A 16,795-nucleotide genomic window follows, 5' to 3' on the forward strand; every position below is an offset into this window, starting at 1 on the left:
TATGTAATACGGGATCTAACCCAGCAGACTTCTATTTCTGCTTTCAACTTGTGTTCAGCCATCAAATAATCAGTATCTCACTTCTATGTGATATAAGTGAAAAACTGCATCTGTGGCAACAAAGTGCACTTTCCTAAGTCTATGGCTGCACCTCCTTTCATAGAAAAGAAAAAAAGTCCCAACAGCTCACATTCCACTTGGTGGAGCCTTGTGCTCTTTGGTGTTGTAAGTCTGCAGCCAAAGTGACCTGGGATCCTGGGCAGAATGATTCTGACTCTGCTGAATTAGAAGTCCAGTGAAAACAACACAGAAACTCACGCTTGGAAATAATGGAAGAGTCACTCTGTAAGGTCCTTTGGTGAGTACTTTTGTTCAAACTTCATCGTTGAAACTTTTAAAAGCCTACATTATTCTCAATTATTTCTTAAATACAGCAGAAGGAGTATATTTTCATAGCGTTTGTAGAAGGTGCTTGATTAAAGAACTACATTGCATCAGCCAGGCTTTTCAATTCCTGTATCTGAATTAATACTAAATACATGTATCATAAAGAATTTGTTTCCAGTGTAAAAAATGCTTCTGTCATGCAAAAATGACTGTATAGTTCTAGGCAGCAAATTCATCTGTCAATGGGAGGACAGGCTGTAAATGCATGTCACATTGTGACTTCATGGGAGTGTCTGATGTGAAAATACATGGAAAGGTAGTGAACCTTCTGGAAAGCCAGGATTCCTTCACAGTAACTCATTCTTTCTCTGCCAGGACCAGCATAGTTAAGTATTATCCCAAATTAATTAGTCATTACCTTTCACATACAGCATCTCACATAATTTTCCTTTATTACCTGTGAAACTATTAGCAACAGGACTCCAGAGGTTTGGGACAAAGGAGACTTTACTGATACATTTTAGCTTCCTACTGTAAGACTTCTGTTCCATTGTTCAAGTTCCTCTGAAAATGTAGTATTACATGCAGGTGCTTATAAATTTTATGATCTACCTCTGTGCTCCAATGGAGTGATAATGGGATGAACAGGAAAAAGCAGCTGACAGAGCTGGCAGTGGGCCAACATGCTGCTGAGAAAAAGCCACTGAGTGACAAAACACTGCCCTACTTCATCTGTGTGTAACAGTGTAACAGTAACAGTGAGGACAGAGGCTGAGCTGAGAGGCTGCCATGGACACTGCCTTCTGCCTGAGGGCCTTCCTGTAGGGCAAATGATTCTGGAAGGCTACAAAAGCCCTAAGTCTCTGTGTCCCTCGGTAAAAATGCAGGGTCCCTTCTATTAACAGCAGTAACAGCCATTTAATAGTGCTACAGCTGCTTGTCATATAAAGATTTCAGGAATTGTTAATGGTTAACTACCCATCATTTCTGCACAGGCCTTATTTTACTTACTACAAGCAGAGACACAGGAGAAGCAGCAACTCTCCTTGTCTCCAAATTCTTGAATTTCTTCTCAAACCACTCTAAGCAATCATGCCTGTTAGAAATACTGTTAAAAACTATAGATGAGTACACTTCCAGATTAATCTCTGCTTTTCTGTTTGTAGCCATGGAAATGCTCAAGCAACGAGCAGTACAGTACAATAGCAGTACTGAAAGCAAATACATAAGCAGCACCTAAAAAAAGGGTGCCATTTCCACCACTGGAGTTTTTTAGGAGCATATTAGACAAATGTGTCAGAAATGATGTCATGACCCACACAAACTTGTGTAGTTTTCTCCTTTACTGATCCCCAACTTACTTGAAAAAAAGTACAACTTGTGTGTTGTTTAGGCCCATTGTCTGAGGAGTGATTTGCCTCATTAACCTCTACCTGCTATGATGGGCCAGCCTGATCCCTTACAGATACGGGACAGAACTTGGTGTTGAATTTTTCATTTTTGCAGTTACTTTATTTGTGCCATAATGAATATTAAGAACAGCCTTTATGTTTCTGTTGCGGTAGCTAAGTCCACTTTACACCCCCCAAGTTACCCTAAAAGTGATCTCTCCCTACAACACTGTGCTGGAAAGTTCTCCCTTTGTCTAGATTCTGATGGTCACTGGCCCTCTCCCCCCTCCCATCCCTTTTCCCATTGGCCCCTGTTATGTCACTCAACCTTGCCTCTGCCCCCTAGCCCTCAGACCATTGGTTTTAAATGCTCTGCCGGCCTTTGGGAGTTTTTGGGATAAAACGGGCGTGGGCTTTCGGTTTGGTTGTTCTTTCTTGCCTCTCTTCGGGTGTGTTGCCATTAAACACCTCAGAACTGCACACAGAGAACCCCTCTCGCCTCTCTGTCTCCGGTCTGTGCACAGCCTGTGGGTGTGAGCGGCTGTTCACAACCACTGCCAAGGTGAGACTGTGTGCACGCGTGGGTGCTGGCAGAGCGCCGCCTAAGAGGGCCACGAGGGACCCAGCAGGGACAAACACGGCATCGATCCACCGAAGCCCTCATTCAATATGTTTCCAATACCCTTTAAGTAGGATTTTGCCTTTTTCCTTTTTTTCTTACATTTAATAACTAATAATTTTTGCATTGATATTTGGCTTCTTAATGTCCTCACTTTGCAATGGAGCTCTAGCCCTCAATTATTTGACTCTGGAACCCTCATCTATTTGACAACAAAGTCTTCAGGAAGTCTAAGTTGTTATTCATGGGTTTTAAATATTTTTCCACCATTTTTCCTGTAATTGTATTCAATAAAAAAATACTAAATTCTTTGCAGCACTGCAGATTCATGGAGACATAATAATGGGATCTGTTCCCTGCCCAAACTGAATGTTACTTAGTTTAATTCATCCTTCCTGGGTATAGACAACAATTGATTTTTAGTCCAGTACTTTTTTTCTTTGTAGTGAGTTCCACTAGGAAGTTGCCATGTTGGCAACTGCTATGGAATAGATCTGTTTGCTTTTGGAAATTTAATTTAAATTGTACTTGCGTAAGAGAATAAATCTGTTATAGAACTCCAACTTTTCATTATGCAGCTGTGCATAATAACAACCGTGTTTCCTTCTCTGGCATAATTTAGTGATGAGTGAAGATCTGTAACAGAGGTACCGTGGATACTTTGCTAACAGTTATTTATGGGCACTTAGGATTCTGCATTTCTGAGATATTATACAAGGAGCAGTACTTTTAGTTAATATAGTTTTACTCCTTACACCTTATTACTCATTTTGTCTTTCCTAAACAGCTTGTAGACAGCGATAGGAACAATCCTGTCATGCATCCTGTTTCAGTAATATCTGTTCAAACATGCTGGAAAATCTCACACACTCTTCCCCTGCCTTTCCTGCTCTTCATTTTCTTGCTATCTTGTGGAGGGTAACCATCTCAGTCTATTCTTACCCAGTGGTAACAAAAGGGTTAAAAGCTATAGACTAAGCTTCCTCATCCTTTATCAGGTCTAAGTTCCTATAGGAAGAGGCAGCCTTTTGGGATGATCAAATGGCACATTCTCCAGCTGTTCCTGATTCATCCCAAACCTATTAAAATGGCCTGGTGTACAGATACTCCACTGCTAGTAGGAACACCCATGTGAATGGTGGCCATGCTGGAAATGGACTGCTATCAATACAGACAAGCAGAAATAGTTTTGTGTGAACAAAATTAATTTCTGATGAATCTGAAGTGGAAGAGCATAATACTCATTTCTCAAAAGCATCACCATTTGCTTCCAAGGTATTGACATTCTTCACAGAATTATTACCCTTTTCATTGCTATGAGTAAGTAGAAACCTGAATTTATTCATTGTTCCCTTTTCTTGTGCCATATAACATGCACGAGTTACTTCCCTGTGCCTGCAGGTAATTCTGTAAAGCAAGGAGGAAAAGGAGCAATATCTCATCTCATCTCATCTCTGTGCTAACATCTGCTTTCAAAAGAGAACTTCTCTGACTCGTGGCATGATGGATGATAACTCAGAGTATCCAGCACTGCCACACTTGGTACCCTTGCACTCTGGCTTAGGTGAGCTAAAACCGCCTTAAATCACAGTGATGGCAAGTGGAGGCAGGAGCTGTTGGTCAGCTCACATTCATTGATGCACAACTGTTGTACTTTCACAATATGCAAATCTTTGGTTAACTAGAGAAAAAAATATATTAAAATGTCCTCTGGCTTATGACAGAGGATTACTGACTTCCAAGAGCTGCACAGCAGATTCAAATGAAGCTCGGTTTGGCTGGCTCTGAAAGCTGCTTGCATCACAGTTGGCTTGTGATGAAAATTCAATCTAGATGTTCTCATCTAGCTCTTAAATAAATTTGAAGCTGTATCAATTACAAAATTGCTGAAGCTTCAAAACAGAACTGAAAGCCTAAGCAGAGAATATTTTCTCACATCTACAGGCATAAGAAGTATGACAGAAACTTGCATTTTTGTTTTTTGGCTCTAATGAAACAGAGGAAGGACTGGTATTTGGTGTACTTTTATCATATATAGTATTTTTTGGAGAAATCACTGAGACAGAACAGAGCACAAACTCTTTATGCTTTCTTGCAGAATAACCATAAAACTGGCATATCGAACTCTGCTGGCATGTGTCTGTATGACAGCACTTTTGAACTATGAATTCTCTAGCACCAGTCTATTATTAGACATGTAGAAGCTTCTTGCCCACTAGGTGAACATCAGTTGCCAGTTTGAGGCTGCTCTATGCAGTGTTTCATTTCTATGCAACAGCTGCAGGCAAGACACTTAAACAAAACAAGATTTTTATCCCAAGAATTTTTATAAAATTAAGTGTTCTACAGGTTTACTTGACCCTGAATCAGTGGCAGAAGACTGATAACTAACTTCTTATCATGTTCCTGAGGATTTATTTACAACCCATGTGTTTAAACAGGAAGACTTGATTTCTGTGTGCCCTCCTGTGTGAACTTTAAATTTTGCACAGCTGCTGCAAAAAGGTGCTAAAGGTCCCCTTTGCACTGAGTTATGCTTTTATACTTCCTGTACCTGGCAGTACCTGTTCTGTTTCCTTTTAGGAATTAGCACATGCCACACTTCATTAGAGCTAGTGGTGTGACACTATGTAGTCGCAATGTGAGCCCTTCAGCTTTTCCCCATGCAGAGGAGTAATAATACACAACATTTGCAGACAGAAACTACCTTCTCTGGGATGGAGGGGGTATGAACGGAACTGATACTGACTGCTAATGCAAAACACTGTTTGGTAATAGCTCATGACAACCAGAAATGCTTCTTCCCCTTTCCTATTGAGTTATACAGCCATTCACGTGCAATAGAGGGGTTTTTTTATATTGACTAGGCTGTAATTTTCTGTGACTTTCTGTATGCTGAGATACTGCTGAAAGATTTTCTGTAGCAGCTTTTTCTAATCGTTTCTTCAGCCTAAATTATGTTACGAAGCTGGGAGTATCATTATTTCCTGTGCAGGCACTTGCTTACTTAAGAGAATTCCTGACTGTGTGTTTCCATTCTGTTATTTACCCTGGGAACCAAAAAACTGAGCCAGGTACAATGACATACCATGATAACAGTATTCTCTTCTGATTGCTCCAACAAAAGAATTGATTCCCACTCTCAAAAACAGAAGGAAAAATATCAATACTGAAAAAGGAATTAGTGACAGTATATGCTCCAAAAATCTTTTTGCCTATGAACAAGTTTATAGTGCCTCAAAATTGGTTTGCTTTTATTTATTTACATTTAATATGGAAGCTATCTTACAGATATAGTAGTGCTTTTCAAAAGATGATATGGAGAAATTAGTGCAAATCTTAAATCTATGATACCCATCTTAGAAATACAGCAGACTAAGGACTGATCCAGTCACAGAAACAAACTATCTGCAGAGGTATAATTTTTGACTGATGGTAGATTTTCAGAGCAGTTTCATAATTACCTAATTCTTACCTTTACAGTAGGGAATTGGTGTCAACAAGGTCATGGTGGCAAGTACTTCTGTACAGGTTTACCTTAGCCTCTCACAATTCATTCATGGGTAACCTGCCCATATCAAAGCTTGAATAATCCTGGGTTTGCACTGCTTGATATCGAACTAGTTACACCAACACAAGTTCAGATATTTCTGCGTTTGCTACCCTCACACTTCCAGCTTCAGTGTAGACATGAGAGGTGTGAGGTGACGAGAGTACTTACAACCTCGGTTCAGATGGGGGACAGCTTTATCTCACCACCGTTCTAGAGACATGATCACCGAGTCTAGGTGCGAAACATATGACCTTTGCAGAAAAAAAAGGGAGTGCCGAGTTTCACAGACGATAAGGAAACATGACAGATCTGTTCCTGTCAGGTGCTGACTGCTCGGAATTTCAGTGCAGGTGTAAAGCAGTCCATGTGAACGGCAAAAGGGTGCACTTTGAGACGGAGGGTGAAGAGAATGGAAAGATAAACATACAAAAAATTACCACCACAGAGCCTCCACTTTTGGCATTACAGAGCGTAATGCCGGAGTTCCACAGAGCTAAGGACACACCTGCACTTGATGTCTCCACCCCTTCCGCAGCCCACATTTGTAAAACCGCTGAATTTAGTTTTCCTCCTAAACGCAGGCGGCAACAGGAGTACAGCCCGCCTGCTCACCTGCTTCCCCCGGGGACGGACAGGGCTGCCCGCCGGCCCGGCAGTAACGCGGGACGGGCTGCAGCGCCCGGCAGCCAAAGAGCGGCTCCCGCCGGGCGCGGGGCTCCTCCTCGGAATGAGCGCCCTCAGCCACAGCCCCGCTTCCCTCCCGTCCAGGGGCTGCTCGGAACCAGCACCCTCAGCCACCGCCCCACTCCCGGGGCGCCGCCTCTCCGGGGCTGAGCAGACACCACAGTCGCCGCTCCGTGGGCACCGAGACCATTTAAAATGGCGCCCAGCGGCCGCCCCTCGCTCCCCTCCGCGCAGGCGTTCCCTTCCCCGGCGGGCGGTGCTTCCCCCGCCGCGCCGGGCCGGGCCAGCGACGTGGGAGGAGCCTGAGCCGCGGGGGCTGGAGCATCGCCGGAGGAGCCCGGCACCTGTCCCGCAGCCAGGTGTGCGCCGCCGGCGCCATGGGAGGCCCCGCGCCGCGTCAAGGGGGTGCCCGGCAAGGGGTGGCTGCTCCGCCTCAGCCGCGCTGAACCTGGCGCTGCTCCGCGGGGACCGGAGAGCGGCGATATGGACCGCCCGCCGCAGCCGCCGGCCGCTTCCTAGTCCCGCAGCAGCGGCTGTGGGGCGGGTCGGGCCGGGCATGGCCCAGCGTGACGAGAGCGACGGAGGGCAGCGCTACCCCGGTGAGGTGTCTGGGCTCCTCGGGGCTCTTCCCGCCCGGGCGGCGGCGCAGCCCTGCCGGGGCTGGGGGTGTTGGGTACCTGTTGGCGTGAGGGGCAGAGCCCGGGGGGTGCCGGGCCGGCGGGAGCAGCCTCAGCGCCGAGGGGCTCGCCGGGGCCGCGCTGGCTGCGGCTGCTGACTTGCCCGGCTATGGCCACCTTAAAAGTTAAGAGGAGCAGGTGGGCTGAGCCGTCGGAGTGTTCACCGAGTGGGTTAAAGACCGCGGAAAAGAGTGAGCGCTGCTTCCTCAAGGCTTTGGTCGTGGCTTTTTTTTTTTTTTTTTTTTCTGGTTTTGTTTTGTTTTTTGTTTCAGTTTCTTTAGGTTGTTTTGTAAGCGAAGGCCGCCAGCTCGGAAACCTTCGCAGAGCGAGTCGGGCTCAGCCCGTGAGAAGGAAGAAACTTTCATCTCGCTGTTTCTGTTCTAGTCGAACTCTCCCAGGCAATTCCCAAAGACCAAACAAAACTACATCTCACGATAGCTGAAGTTCTCCTGACGCTGCTGCTAATTTAGTGTGGTTCACAGAGTTTTAAGTAATAATGGTGTGGGGAGAGAAAAAGCCGTGTAAACCGCTTCTGGAGCAGAGGCTTTAGCAGAGCACTGTAACTTGTTTGTATTGCCTGCCTGACGGAGCAAAAACAGTCGAAAAGCAGTGAATGGCTTACTTATGATTGCTCTCCGAGCACTCTACTCAGAAGCCAGATTTGTAAAGCTCTAAAGGGCCTTTCTAAAAGGTCACCAGCTGAGAGTTAGATAACAATCATCTTAATTAAAAAAAAAAAAAAATTCCCCCCTGGTTTCTTTTATTTCAGTAAAGTTTCAGCCGTACTTACAAAGGTAGCCTTGATTGCTGTATCTTATGTTTTGTTTAAAGGCAGACTTTTTGTAGCTTCAGGAGTTCTTCACTCTTGGCAATGCTGTGGCTGTTGGAACGGGCATGTAAACAAACGGGACCAAGAAATCTTTAATAAAACTGAGTTTGATGCTCTTGTGCACCAAGGTCACCCAAAGCTGCACTTGATAACACCAATGTGTTTCTTGGTGCATGCAACAAAAATATTGTTAAACGCATGGAGAATATAAACCATTAATTTGAAAAAAAATTATTTTAGGAGGAAAAAAAAAGTTGCAACTTTGTAATTTAAGAAATTCTTTGTTCTTAAAGACTTAAGAAAAAATGCTGGCAGAGGTTAAGTGTTGTAGAGATGAGGTGTGTGATATAAATTGTGATGTTAACTGTTTGAGAACTGAGCAGTATGTGTAACCATTCCCCTTCTCATTCCTGTGAGGCAAGAAAATATAAAGCCTGTTTTGCAAATTGTTGTCTTAGTCTTGTTGCTTGCCTAAATTGTATCATAACTCATAACAAACTTGGAATAATGGGCCTTGAGTTGGCATCTTTCTGTTTTTGTTTTACTCTAATGATTTTGCATTGCTGTTATCTTTCTTTAACTTTTTTATCAAAATGGTTAAAAAGCCATTTTATTGTAAATCTTAGAAATTCTAATCAAATATGACTTGTTCCCTCTGTGTGGCTGAGTGGTATGCAAAGCCAAAATCTGTTTTAAAGCCTCTGGTTATTGTCAGAGCATGCCTTCTTACATGCTGTGATCAGAATTTGGGGAATGTGAGGCCCTATGGACAGCCCTACTGAGAAAGATAAAAACTCCACCTGTCAGAGAAAAAATTACCCAGGAGAGGGCCTGAAAGCAGAACTAATGTATGTTGATGTTTTCATGAAGTTCTGACACTTGCAATTTAGAGACTTTCTGAGTTCCTTTTTGTTTAGGAATCATCAGTGGATTTTTATTCCCAAGCTTTCATGTAAATTTCTGGCATCCATGGTGTTCTGTGACAAGGAGTTGCACAGTTTAGCTGCCCTTTGTGTGAATAGTTGTGTCCTGATGTTAATTTTGAACCTGGCTACAAAACTGTCTTTGTCCTTAGCACTTAAGTTGGAAGTGTTAATGAGTAAATAATATCTACCTGCTCTCTCATCACCACTTGTGACCTTGGCTGTATTTTCCTAACTCCCTTCACCTTGTTACCTCTCGTGGAATGCTCACTCTTATGAGATCATGTTCTCTATAAGACATACGTGTTAAGACTTTACAAATATCGATTTTATTTAGATCATAATATATTTAAATAAACAATGGGGATTATTAATGTTGTGCTGACAAAATTGCATGCTATTTCTCAATAGTTTATTATACTCAGATGATAATGTTTCAACATTGTTATGTTAATAAATGCTTTATGGAAAGAAGCTGGCATTGGAGCACGACAGAATATTTGACATCAATTGTCAGATTTTGCACTTACCAGTGAGGCAGATAAAACAGAGTATAAATATCACTTCATCCTTAAAAACAATCCTACAACAACCTAACGCAGAATGAATCAAGGAGTTCTCATGTGTATCCTTGACAGCTGATTGCATCTCAAGTTTTCATTTAAAGCCTTTGACGGGTACACTTCAAAGCCTCCCACAGTTTCGCTGAACTGTGTAAAACCTTTGTAGCTTGATGTTGCATAATTTGCTCCAGCAAGCTGTAGTGTTGTATACTTCTGCATTTGCTGGTTGCCCGTTTAAAGGATCTCTTCCTGTTAAATTTATTGCTTGAAAAAATACAAGCCAAGTTAAAATAGCTTCAGAAGCCAGCGTGGAATTTTATTTTCACCTTTTTTTTAAACTCTTTTGTTTATAGTATTTGGCCTCTGGAGCTGCTGTGGTTACTGCCTCTGCCAAGGTCACTTGAATGCTTACTATTTGTAAGCTTGGTTGAGAAGAGCAGTGCAATTAAACTAAGGACTGGCTGCTACTTGGGAAAATCATTGAGCAGAAGTGAAGGCAGTCATGGGAGGAATTCATTACAGGAACATGCTTGTACTGTTTACCCAACCATCATCAAAGCTGTTCCTGGCAGATTACATTTCTGTGTTTTGATTTCTGGACTGCACTTTCTAAATGCATTTATAAGTTTGAATTCTTTTATGTCAAACACCTTGGTTATACTGTTCTGAAGTGTGTATCTATATATGCTGTAGCGTAACATTGGGGCTGGGTGAGCTGTGTATTTAAAGAGCAATGTAATGTATATGAAGGGATAAAGGTGAGCACAGGGAGAAGAAAACAGTCAGACTTACATTAGAAAAACAAGTGAATTCAAGCAAGAAGGTCTGAGAATAGGCGATCCCAGTATACAACAGTAATTATACCTAATGCTCCATGTTATGTCTTATTTGTATACTTCAACTATCATTGTTGACTTCTTGAGTGTAGTTTGTTGCCTGCATTCAAGGGTTGCTATTTAGGGTTGCTTGTTTTTTTGCTGGCCCTTGCAATTTTAATTTAGTGAATAGAGAATTCATAATGTACATGGTTGGTGTGCCAGCTATTTCAAGACATCATTTTAATTGCAGGGGATGTAAACTTTTCAAACCATGGTAATATGAAAAAAAAAAGTTGCTATAGCAACTCTTTAAGGACAGTGTACATCTTCACAAGCTTTTTAGTCAAAACAATACACTTGAAACCTTGCTTACCCAGAAGATTAGGCAATTGGTGCATTGATTGATTTGGATGGGTAGCATATAGTTGGCTGTTAAAAAGTTCTGAAGAAGTCTGAAAGATGAAATATCCAGGGTTGTTTCTCCTTGACTTTTGTCTGTGCTTAGGAGTGGATTGAACTGGAGTGTCATATCTGCAAGTGAATACCATTGGGGTAGTAAGTTAAAGATTTAGTATAGCATACAAAGTACAGTTGGATTCCTGAACTTTCCACATGACTGAAAACTTGTGGAAAAAAACCTTCTGTTTGGACCAGTGAGATATGTTTGAAATGAGTTTTCTCTCACTCGCTGCCTGTTGGTATCACAATGCCAAAGTGTATTGATGTCCTCAGATCTAAGAATGTACTGTGTGTGAAACCCTGGTGTTTGGCAGGGCTTAGGTGATGTTAACCAGGGGTTTAGAACTGCTGTGAGATAGCAGTTTTCACTGCTGTTTGAAATTGAGAAGTTTGGGGTTTCTTTTGGGGTATGTTTGTATTTGTTTTTTAAAAATAGAATGTGGGGATGACCTAAAGAACAACTGGCACCTTTAATTAAGTGCTACTCCTGAGAGAGAGTAGGAGAGCAGAAGCAGGAGACCAGGCTTCAGGAACTGAAGAAAAAATCTGTCTAGAAAGCAGTCTGTTTGCAAGATGGAAGGAGTGTTCTTCATTCATTCACACTTATCCCAGAGTGTTTCAGAGGGAAGAACTTGAAGCAATATGTGCATATTTGTTCTGCCAACTGCTGCAGAGTAATTGCATTGCAAACTTCAGAAGAGCTGTAGACAATTTAACTACTCGTATGGAAAGAGAAGATCTGTGTAATGTCGTATTAATAATCATGTAGTGTTTAAAGGGTCAGTAGCAGTTCTGGAAGCCAGGGTAGTATTCCTGATGGTGTTCCAGGTGTATGAAAGTTGCCAATGAGTTTGGTGCATCCAACCTGTAGCTCCTATTTGACAGCCCTTACTTTGCAGGCCATTCAGATTCTGACTGGAAGTGAGGCACTGACTGGATTAACTGACCTGCTGGGAGCCCCTGGGGTGACAGCCTGCATGGATATTGCAAAGATGAAGGATCACAGTCCCTGAGTGCAGTAAATAATACGTATTTGCAAATGTCATTGTTACTGTATATGCACTGATGAAGTGCATCATGTGTGTTGTCAAAACATTGACTATATGGATAGCTTTATAGATGTTCAGATTTTGCATCTCTTGCTTAATGCAACAATGATACATTATGGATTCTCTTTTGTGACGAATTTGTTATCAGTTTTATGGTTTCCAAGAATACTGAGAAATTCTGTTTAAATGAACACTTCTGAATCTGGTCTAAGTGTATGGAAACAAGTTTTGTAGCCCTCTGACATCAGCAAATATGAATTTATGACTGTATTAAAAAAAATTCATATATTTGTCTCAATATTGGCAGGGAACCTTAAAATACTGCAGGTTTTATAGTATGTAGTTTTGCTCTTAGGAGATGTGTAAGAAGCAAATGTGGGCACACAAACTGCTTATGAAAAGCTTTTCATGCTTGACATTTTCTAGAAGCCTAATTTAAGTTGCCATTGTCCTGGTTGTTCAGGCTGGGGGAAGGGATGGTAATCATGTGCAAGAGAAGACAAATAATTTTTAATTAAAAGCCTAAATTAGGACAGGACTAAGTGTATTAAAAAAACAAACCAAGAAACAAAACCAAGAAACGACCATGGAAAAAAAACCAACCCTACCAAACAAACAGTCGAGAACAAACCACAACGCTCCAGCAAACTCATAATCTTTTCTTTCTTTTTAACCAGTTACCAGCTGGGCCAAGACAACCGATGCAAATTTATCCAACTCTTTAAATGGTTTGACCTTCGTGGGAATTCTGGATTCAAGAGTGGGCAGCAGTATCCAGGGCCTTCAAAACTTGAATTCTGGGACCCTGAGACATCTCTCATTGCCTGAATATGGACCTGGCCAGCTGTCCAGTGCTTTAGAAGATTGTCATAGCCTTAAATCAGTGGATTCTGGTATTCCAACTCTAGAAATAGGAAATCCAGAGCCTGTTCACTGCAGTGTGCTGAATGTGAAGAGAAAGCAATCAGAACCTGAACTCGTGCCTGACAGGGCTTTTCAGAGTGCTTGTGCACTGCCACCATATGTGCCTCCACATTCACTGACTGCTGAGCATGACCACGCTGTGCGAAAATCCTCGACTTTCCCAAGAACTGGGTATGACACTGTCAAACTTTATAGTCCAACCTCAAAAACTCTAAATCGAAGTGATGATATCTCTGTTTGTAGTGTGTCTAGTCTTAGCACAGAACTGTCAACAACCTTATCAGTTAGCAATGAAGACATTTTGGACTTTGTGGTCACAAGCAGTTCAAGTGCAATAGTGGATCTCGAGACTGACGAGGCGCACTTTTCGGATGTTACCCTGAATTCCACTAAAGAGAGCAATGACCAGAGCCAGCAGCAGTATTGTCACGAGACAGATGTGGACAGTAAACGGAAAATACTGGGACCTTTTACAAACTTCTTTGCCAGGTAATGTTTCCATAAAATATATTTTAACAGATTATGTAAGATCTTAGGAGAAAGGTCTTGTTTGATATTGTGCTTTGAAAGATGTAATAGATAGCTGTTTTAATGTAGATTGGTATTAACATATTTTTTCTGTTATGAGTAAATAGGCAAATATTGCTGGGGACTAAGGCTCTGCATCCTATTCTATATTATGTTTATGATGTATGGAAGCATCTTAAATCTTGGAAGAGTCCTTCTACATTGCAGTAAAAGGATTTCTGAACAAGGTCTTTTTTTCTTCTGAACAGTGGCTTCTCCAGTGGTATCTTCTGTGATTTTGGCCAAGGTCCTTAATCTTGTGTCACATAAATAGATGAATATAGGTAGGATCCATACCTGTATTAAAGAGCTTTGACAGCTGAGGATTCATAAATAGTTTAGTAGTCATGGGATATTTTATTGATCATTCTAAGGGTATGAAGCTTAAAATACAAATACTTTACAAACACTTGGTGTGACTACTCTTATGTTTCCAAATCTCAGTTACTGTTTTTTTTAATAGCCTTTTCCTTAATTTTTGTATGGAATGAAAACATCTGACATTGTGTCACCCACTTGTTGAAATGATAGCATTGGCCACCCAAAGCAGTTTCTAAATGTGGCCCTTGTATGAAGGATAAGGTTCCCCCAGGGAAGTGGGGAATGGGAAAAAGGACTAATTGGTTTCTGGGGGCTTGAGTTGTTTGCTGGTGGGTTCTTTTTTTTTTTAAGTTATGTAAGGGCTTCATAATGTCTCCTAAGTTATGATATTTGAAGTGTGGTATATTTTAGAGAAATTGTTCTAGAAAGACATTTTAGACATCGAGCAGAGTTGGCTGTGTATAACCTGTTTTGTACATGGCTTCAGCTAATCTGTTTTTCCTCATGTAATTTTTTTTTGCGTGAGACAAGTAGGCTAATAAAATGCATCAAGAATTGGCAAACATCATTCTTTGAAAGGCTGCCTTATTTGCAAAGCTTAAGAGAATCAGTTTATTTAGACCTACTAAACTGGCTGAAGCCTTGGTTGATTTTTATTCTTAGGTTAAAGTACTGTGCAGCAGAGCTCCAGTCATCAGTCGTGTTTGAGGTGCTGATGATTTTGTGGACCCTTGTCTGTTTGTTGCCAAGGAACCAGACTTAATTCTAAAGCAGGAGGCTTCTTGGCACTTCAAAGCATGAACTTTTGTTACCCATTCTGGTAGTACAACTGCTAACTCAAACAAATGCTGTCCTTCAGCCTTGGAGGGAGCACAGTGGAACAGGCACATTTAGACCCTGCTCAGAGTAGGATGCTTAACCACCTCTCAACTTTTCTTATCCAACAAAGCAAAGCCATCTGTCCAAATTCTGTTCCACTGTAGTCTGTGGAGGTTTTACCAGTGTTACAGAAACTGTAGTAGTCACCAGACTGAGCTTTTTAACCTGAATCTTTGCAGGTACATTGAATGCCAGGAAACAAAGGCTGTCATTATTGCCTTTTAAATGGAGAACAGATAATCTTGGTCATTGGGTGATGTCATTGTAAGAATATGAGGATTAAGTTCAAACTAGGTGATCGGCTTTGAAGTTCTAGGTGCTCAGTCTGTAACTTGACCTTGAATATTCTTCTCTTTGGCATCCACTTCCTGTTCTGTTTTGGAAACAAGAGCTGCCCACTTTTTGTCTGTACTTGCACACCACACCTCCGTGTTTTATGCATCTGTTTCATGTCATGAGGCCTGGTGGTGAGTTTCACAAGGTATTGAACAAGCAGGGAGCCTTGGAGGTTGTTCTGTGCCACAGAGTACTATCTATATTTATGCTGTCAGCATTGTTAAGGTTCAAAACATGCTGTTGCTAGTTTTTGTTGGTATTTGTAATCTGCCATCCATGGGGTTGAAAACTCCCTGTTCCCTGGAGTTCCTGTGGGCTCCTTGGATTCCCAGGGCTTAAACCAGTACTGAAGTAAATGAACCTGGGCCTTGCAGTGTATTGTTTGAAAGTAGCTGCTTTCTAGAGGCCTTCCTACCCAGCTCACCCTGTGCTCTGCACTGGGGTTTGTGTGCAGTGTGAGATGAAGAGGAGGTGTTTTGTTTAGTATTGCTAAAGACCAGCTTGCTGAGAGGGAGCTTTCTAAAGCAGTTTGTTGCAAGTGCTGCAGTGGTGGGTATAAACAAAGTCCTAGAAAGGAGTGTGTTCTTAGCATTGCACTCTGTGCTGAAAGGAGTTTCAGTTGAGATTCAGTCTCGCAGGTTAAGTGCATAAATTTCACTTTAGAGAGCCAAGGGTGAATAGTGGCAGGAGAAAGTCAAATTGCCTTGGGTTTGGTCAGTGGCTGTCACACTTGTGTACAACATGGAAGAATGAACCCTGAGTGCTTTGTACACAGCCTTCCAGCAGCCCAGTGGTCATGGTGTAAGGCTGCAGTGCAGGGACTCGGCCTTAATCTGCATGTTTAGCTCTTTGAGGGCTTCTCTGGGTAATAGGATACAGGTTTGAACCACTGAGAGCAAAGATGAGTCAGCTTAATTTTTTGCACAGGTTATTGGTATTTGGTAAAAGGGAGAAACCTTGCTTCTTGAAATGGCACTTGTGCTTGTATGGAACCCCGCCTGGCCTCTGAGGATGTGTTAGTTTCTCTGATCTTATCGAGAGTAAATTTGGCCTTGACATGTCAGTTAAGATTTGTGGCTGCCTGTAGAGATAATACTGACAATAATTAGATGCCTTCAGTGCTTGGTCACACGTGCTTAAGCTACTTACATATCAGTTAGGGGTAAATCTTCTGCGGTATCAAGAAAATGGTTACAGAAGTACTTGCTTTAGAATATAGTTATTTTTTGGCACTCTCTACATTTATTTTTCCTTTTGAGACTATATGCACGTGTGCATGAGTACTGTGCACAAGGTTGCATGTTCTCTGTCAGTTCTGTGGTGTGTTATGAGGTGTTGGTTTGAGACTGCATTTACAAAACTATTTGTAGAAGATATCAAAGAAAAGGATGATGAAATGACCTGTTGGCTCATTTCCTTCAGTCCTCGCATCTTCAAGATCACTTGAGAGTGAAGTGCTCCTGCCTTGCCTTCCTGAGCACTGTGGTGAAGACAGTTTCTCTGGCTCAGTTTGTTTCTTCAGCAGTTTGAGTATCCAAAAGGTCTGGTTGTTTCCTCAGGCTGTTGGGTGCATCTTTGGGTGTGGGCAGGAAGATCCAAAGTGAGAAAGAGGCCGCTTTCTTGCTTACGCACAGCTTTCCTCTTGAAAGAGCTTAAGGCACCACAGGTACAGTGCTCTCATTAGGCTCCAGGTTGGTGTATGAAAATGGATTATTGCTTCTGAAAGCAGCTGTAATGCTGACTGTTGACAAAAAAACCTGACATGTTGGTTGTTTTCAAGTGTCACTTGTATCAGCTTTAAAAGCCCAGAGGTCTT

At 42.0% G+C, this 16,795-nt stretch overlaps 1 protein-coding gene across 2 annotated transcripts in view; it reads left to right on the plus strand.

Moving 5' to 3' along the window:
* Positions 1–6,449: 6,449 nt before the first annotated feature.
* Positions 6,450–16,795, plus strand: part of TBC1D14 (TBC1 domain family member 14) — a 65,391-nt gene continuing 55,045 nt past the window's right edge. Inside the window, exons 1-2 of one of the 2 annotated variants that reach the window (XM_042052933.1) lie at positions 6,450–7,233; positions 12,630–13,365. In XM_042052933.1, coding sequence (XP_041908867.1) covers positions 6,465–7,233; positions 12,630–13,365 — 1,505 coding nt within the window. In that variant the 5' untranslated portion in view covers positions 6,450–6,464. The remainder of the gene's footprint in view (positions 7,234–12,629; positions 13,366–16,795) is intronic. The other variant, XM_042052932.1, reaches the window with a different exon arrangement.

This window comes from Corvus kubaryi, unplaced genomic scaffold (assembly GCF_017639235.1).
Source record: "Corvus kubaryi isolate FWS band 111438036 unplaced genomic scaffold, C.kubaryi_AGA036_p1.0 split1-131, whole genome shotgun sequence".
Classification (NCBI taxonomy): Eukaryota; Metazoa; Chordata; class Aves; order Passeriformes; family Corvidae; genus Corvus; species Corvus kubaryi.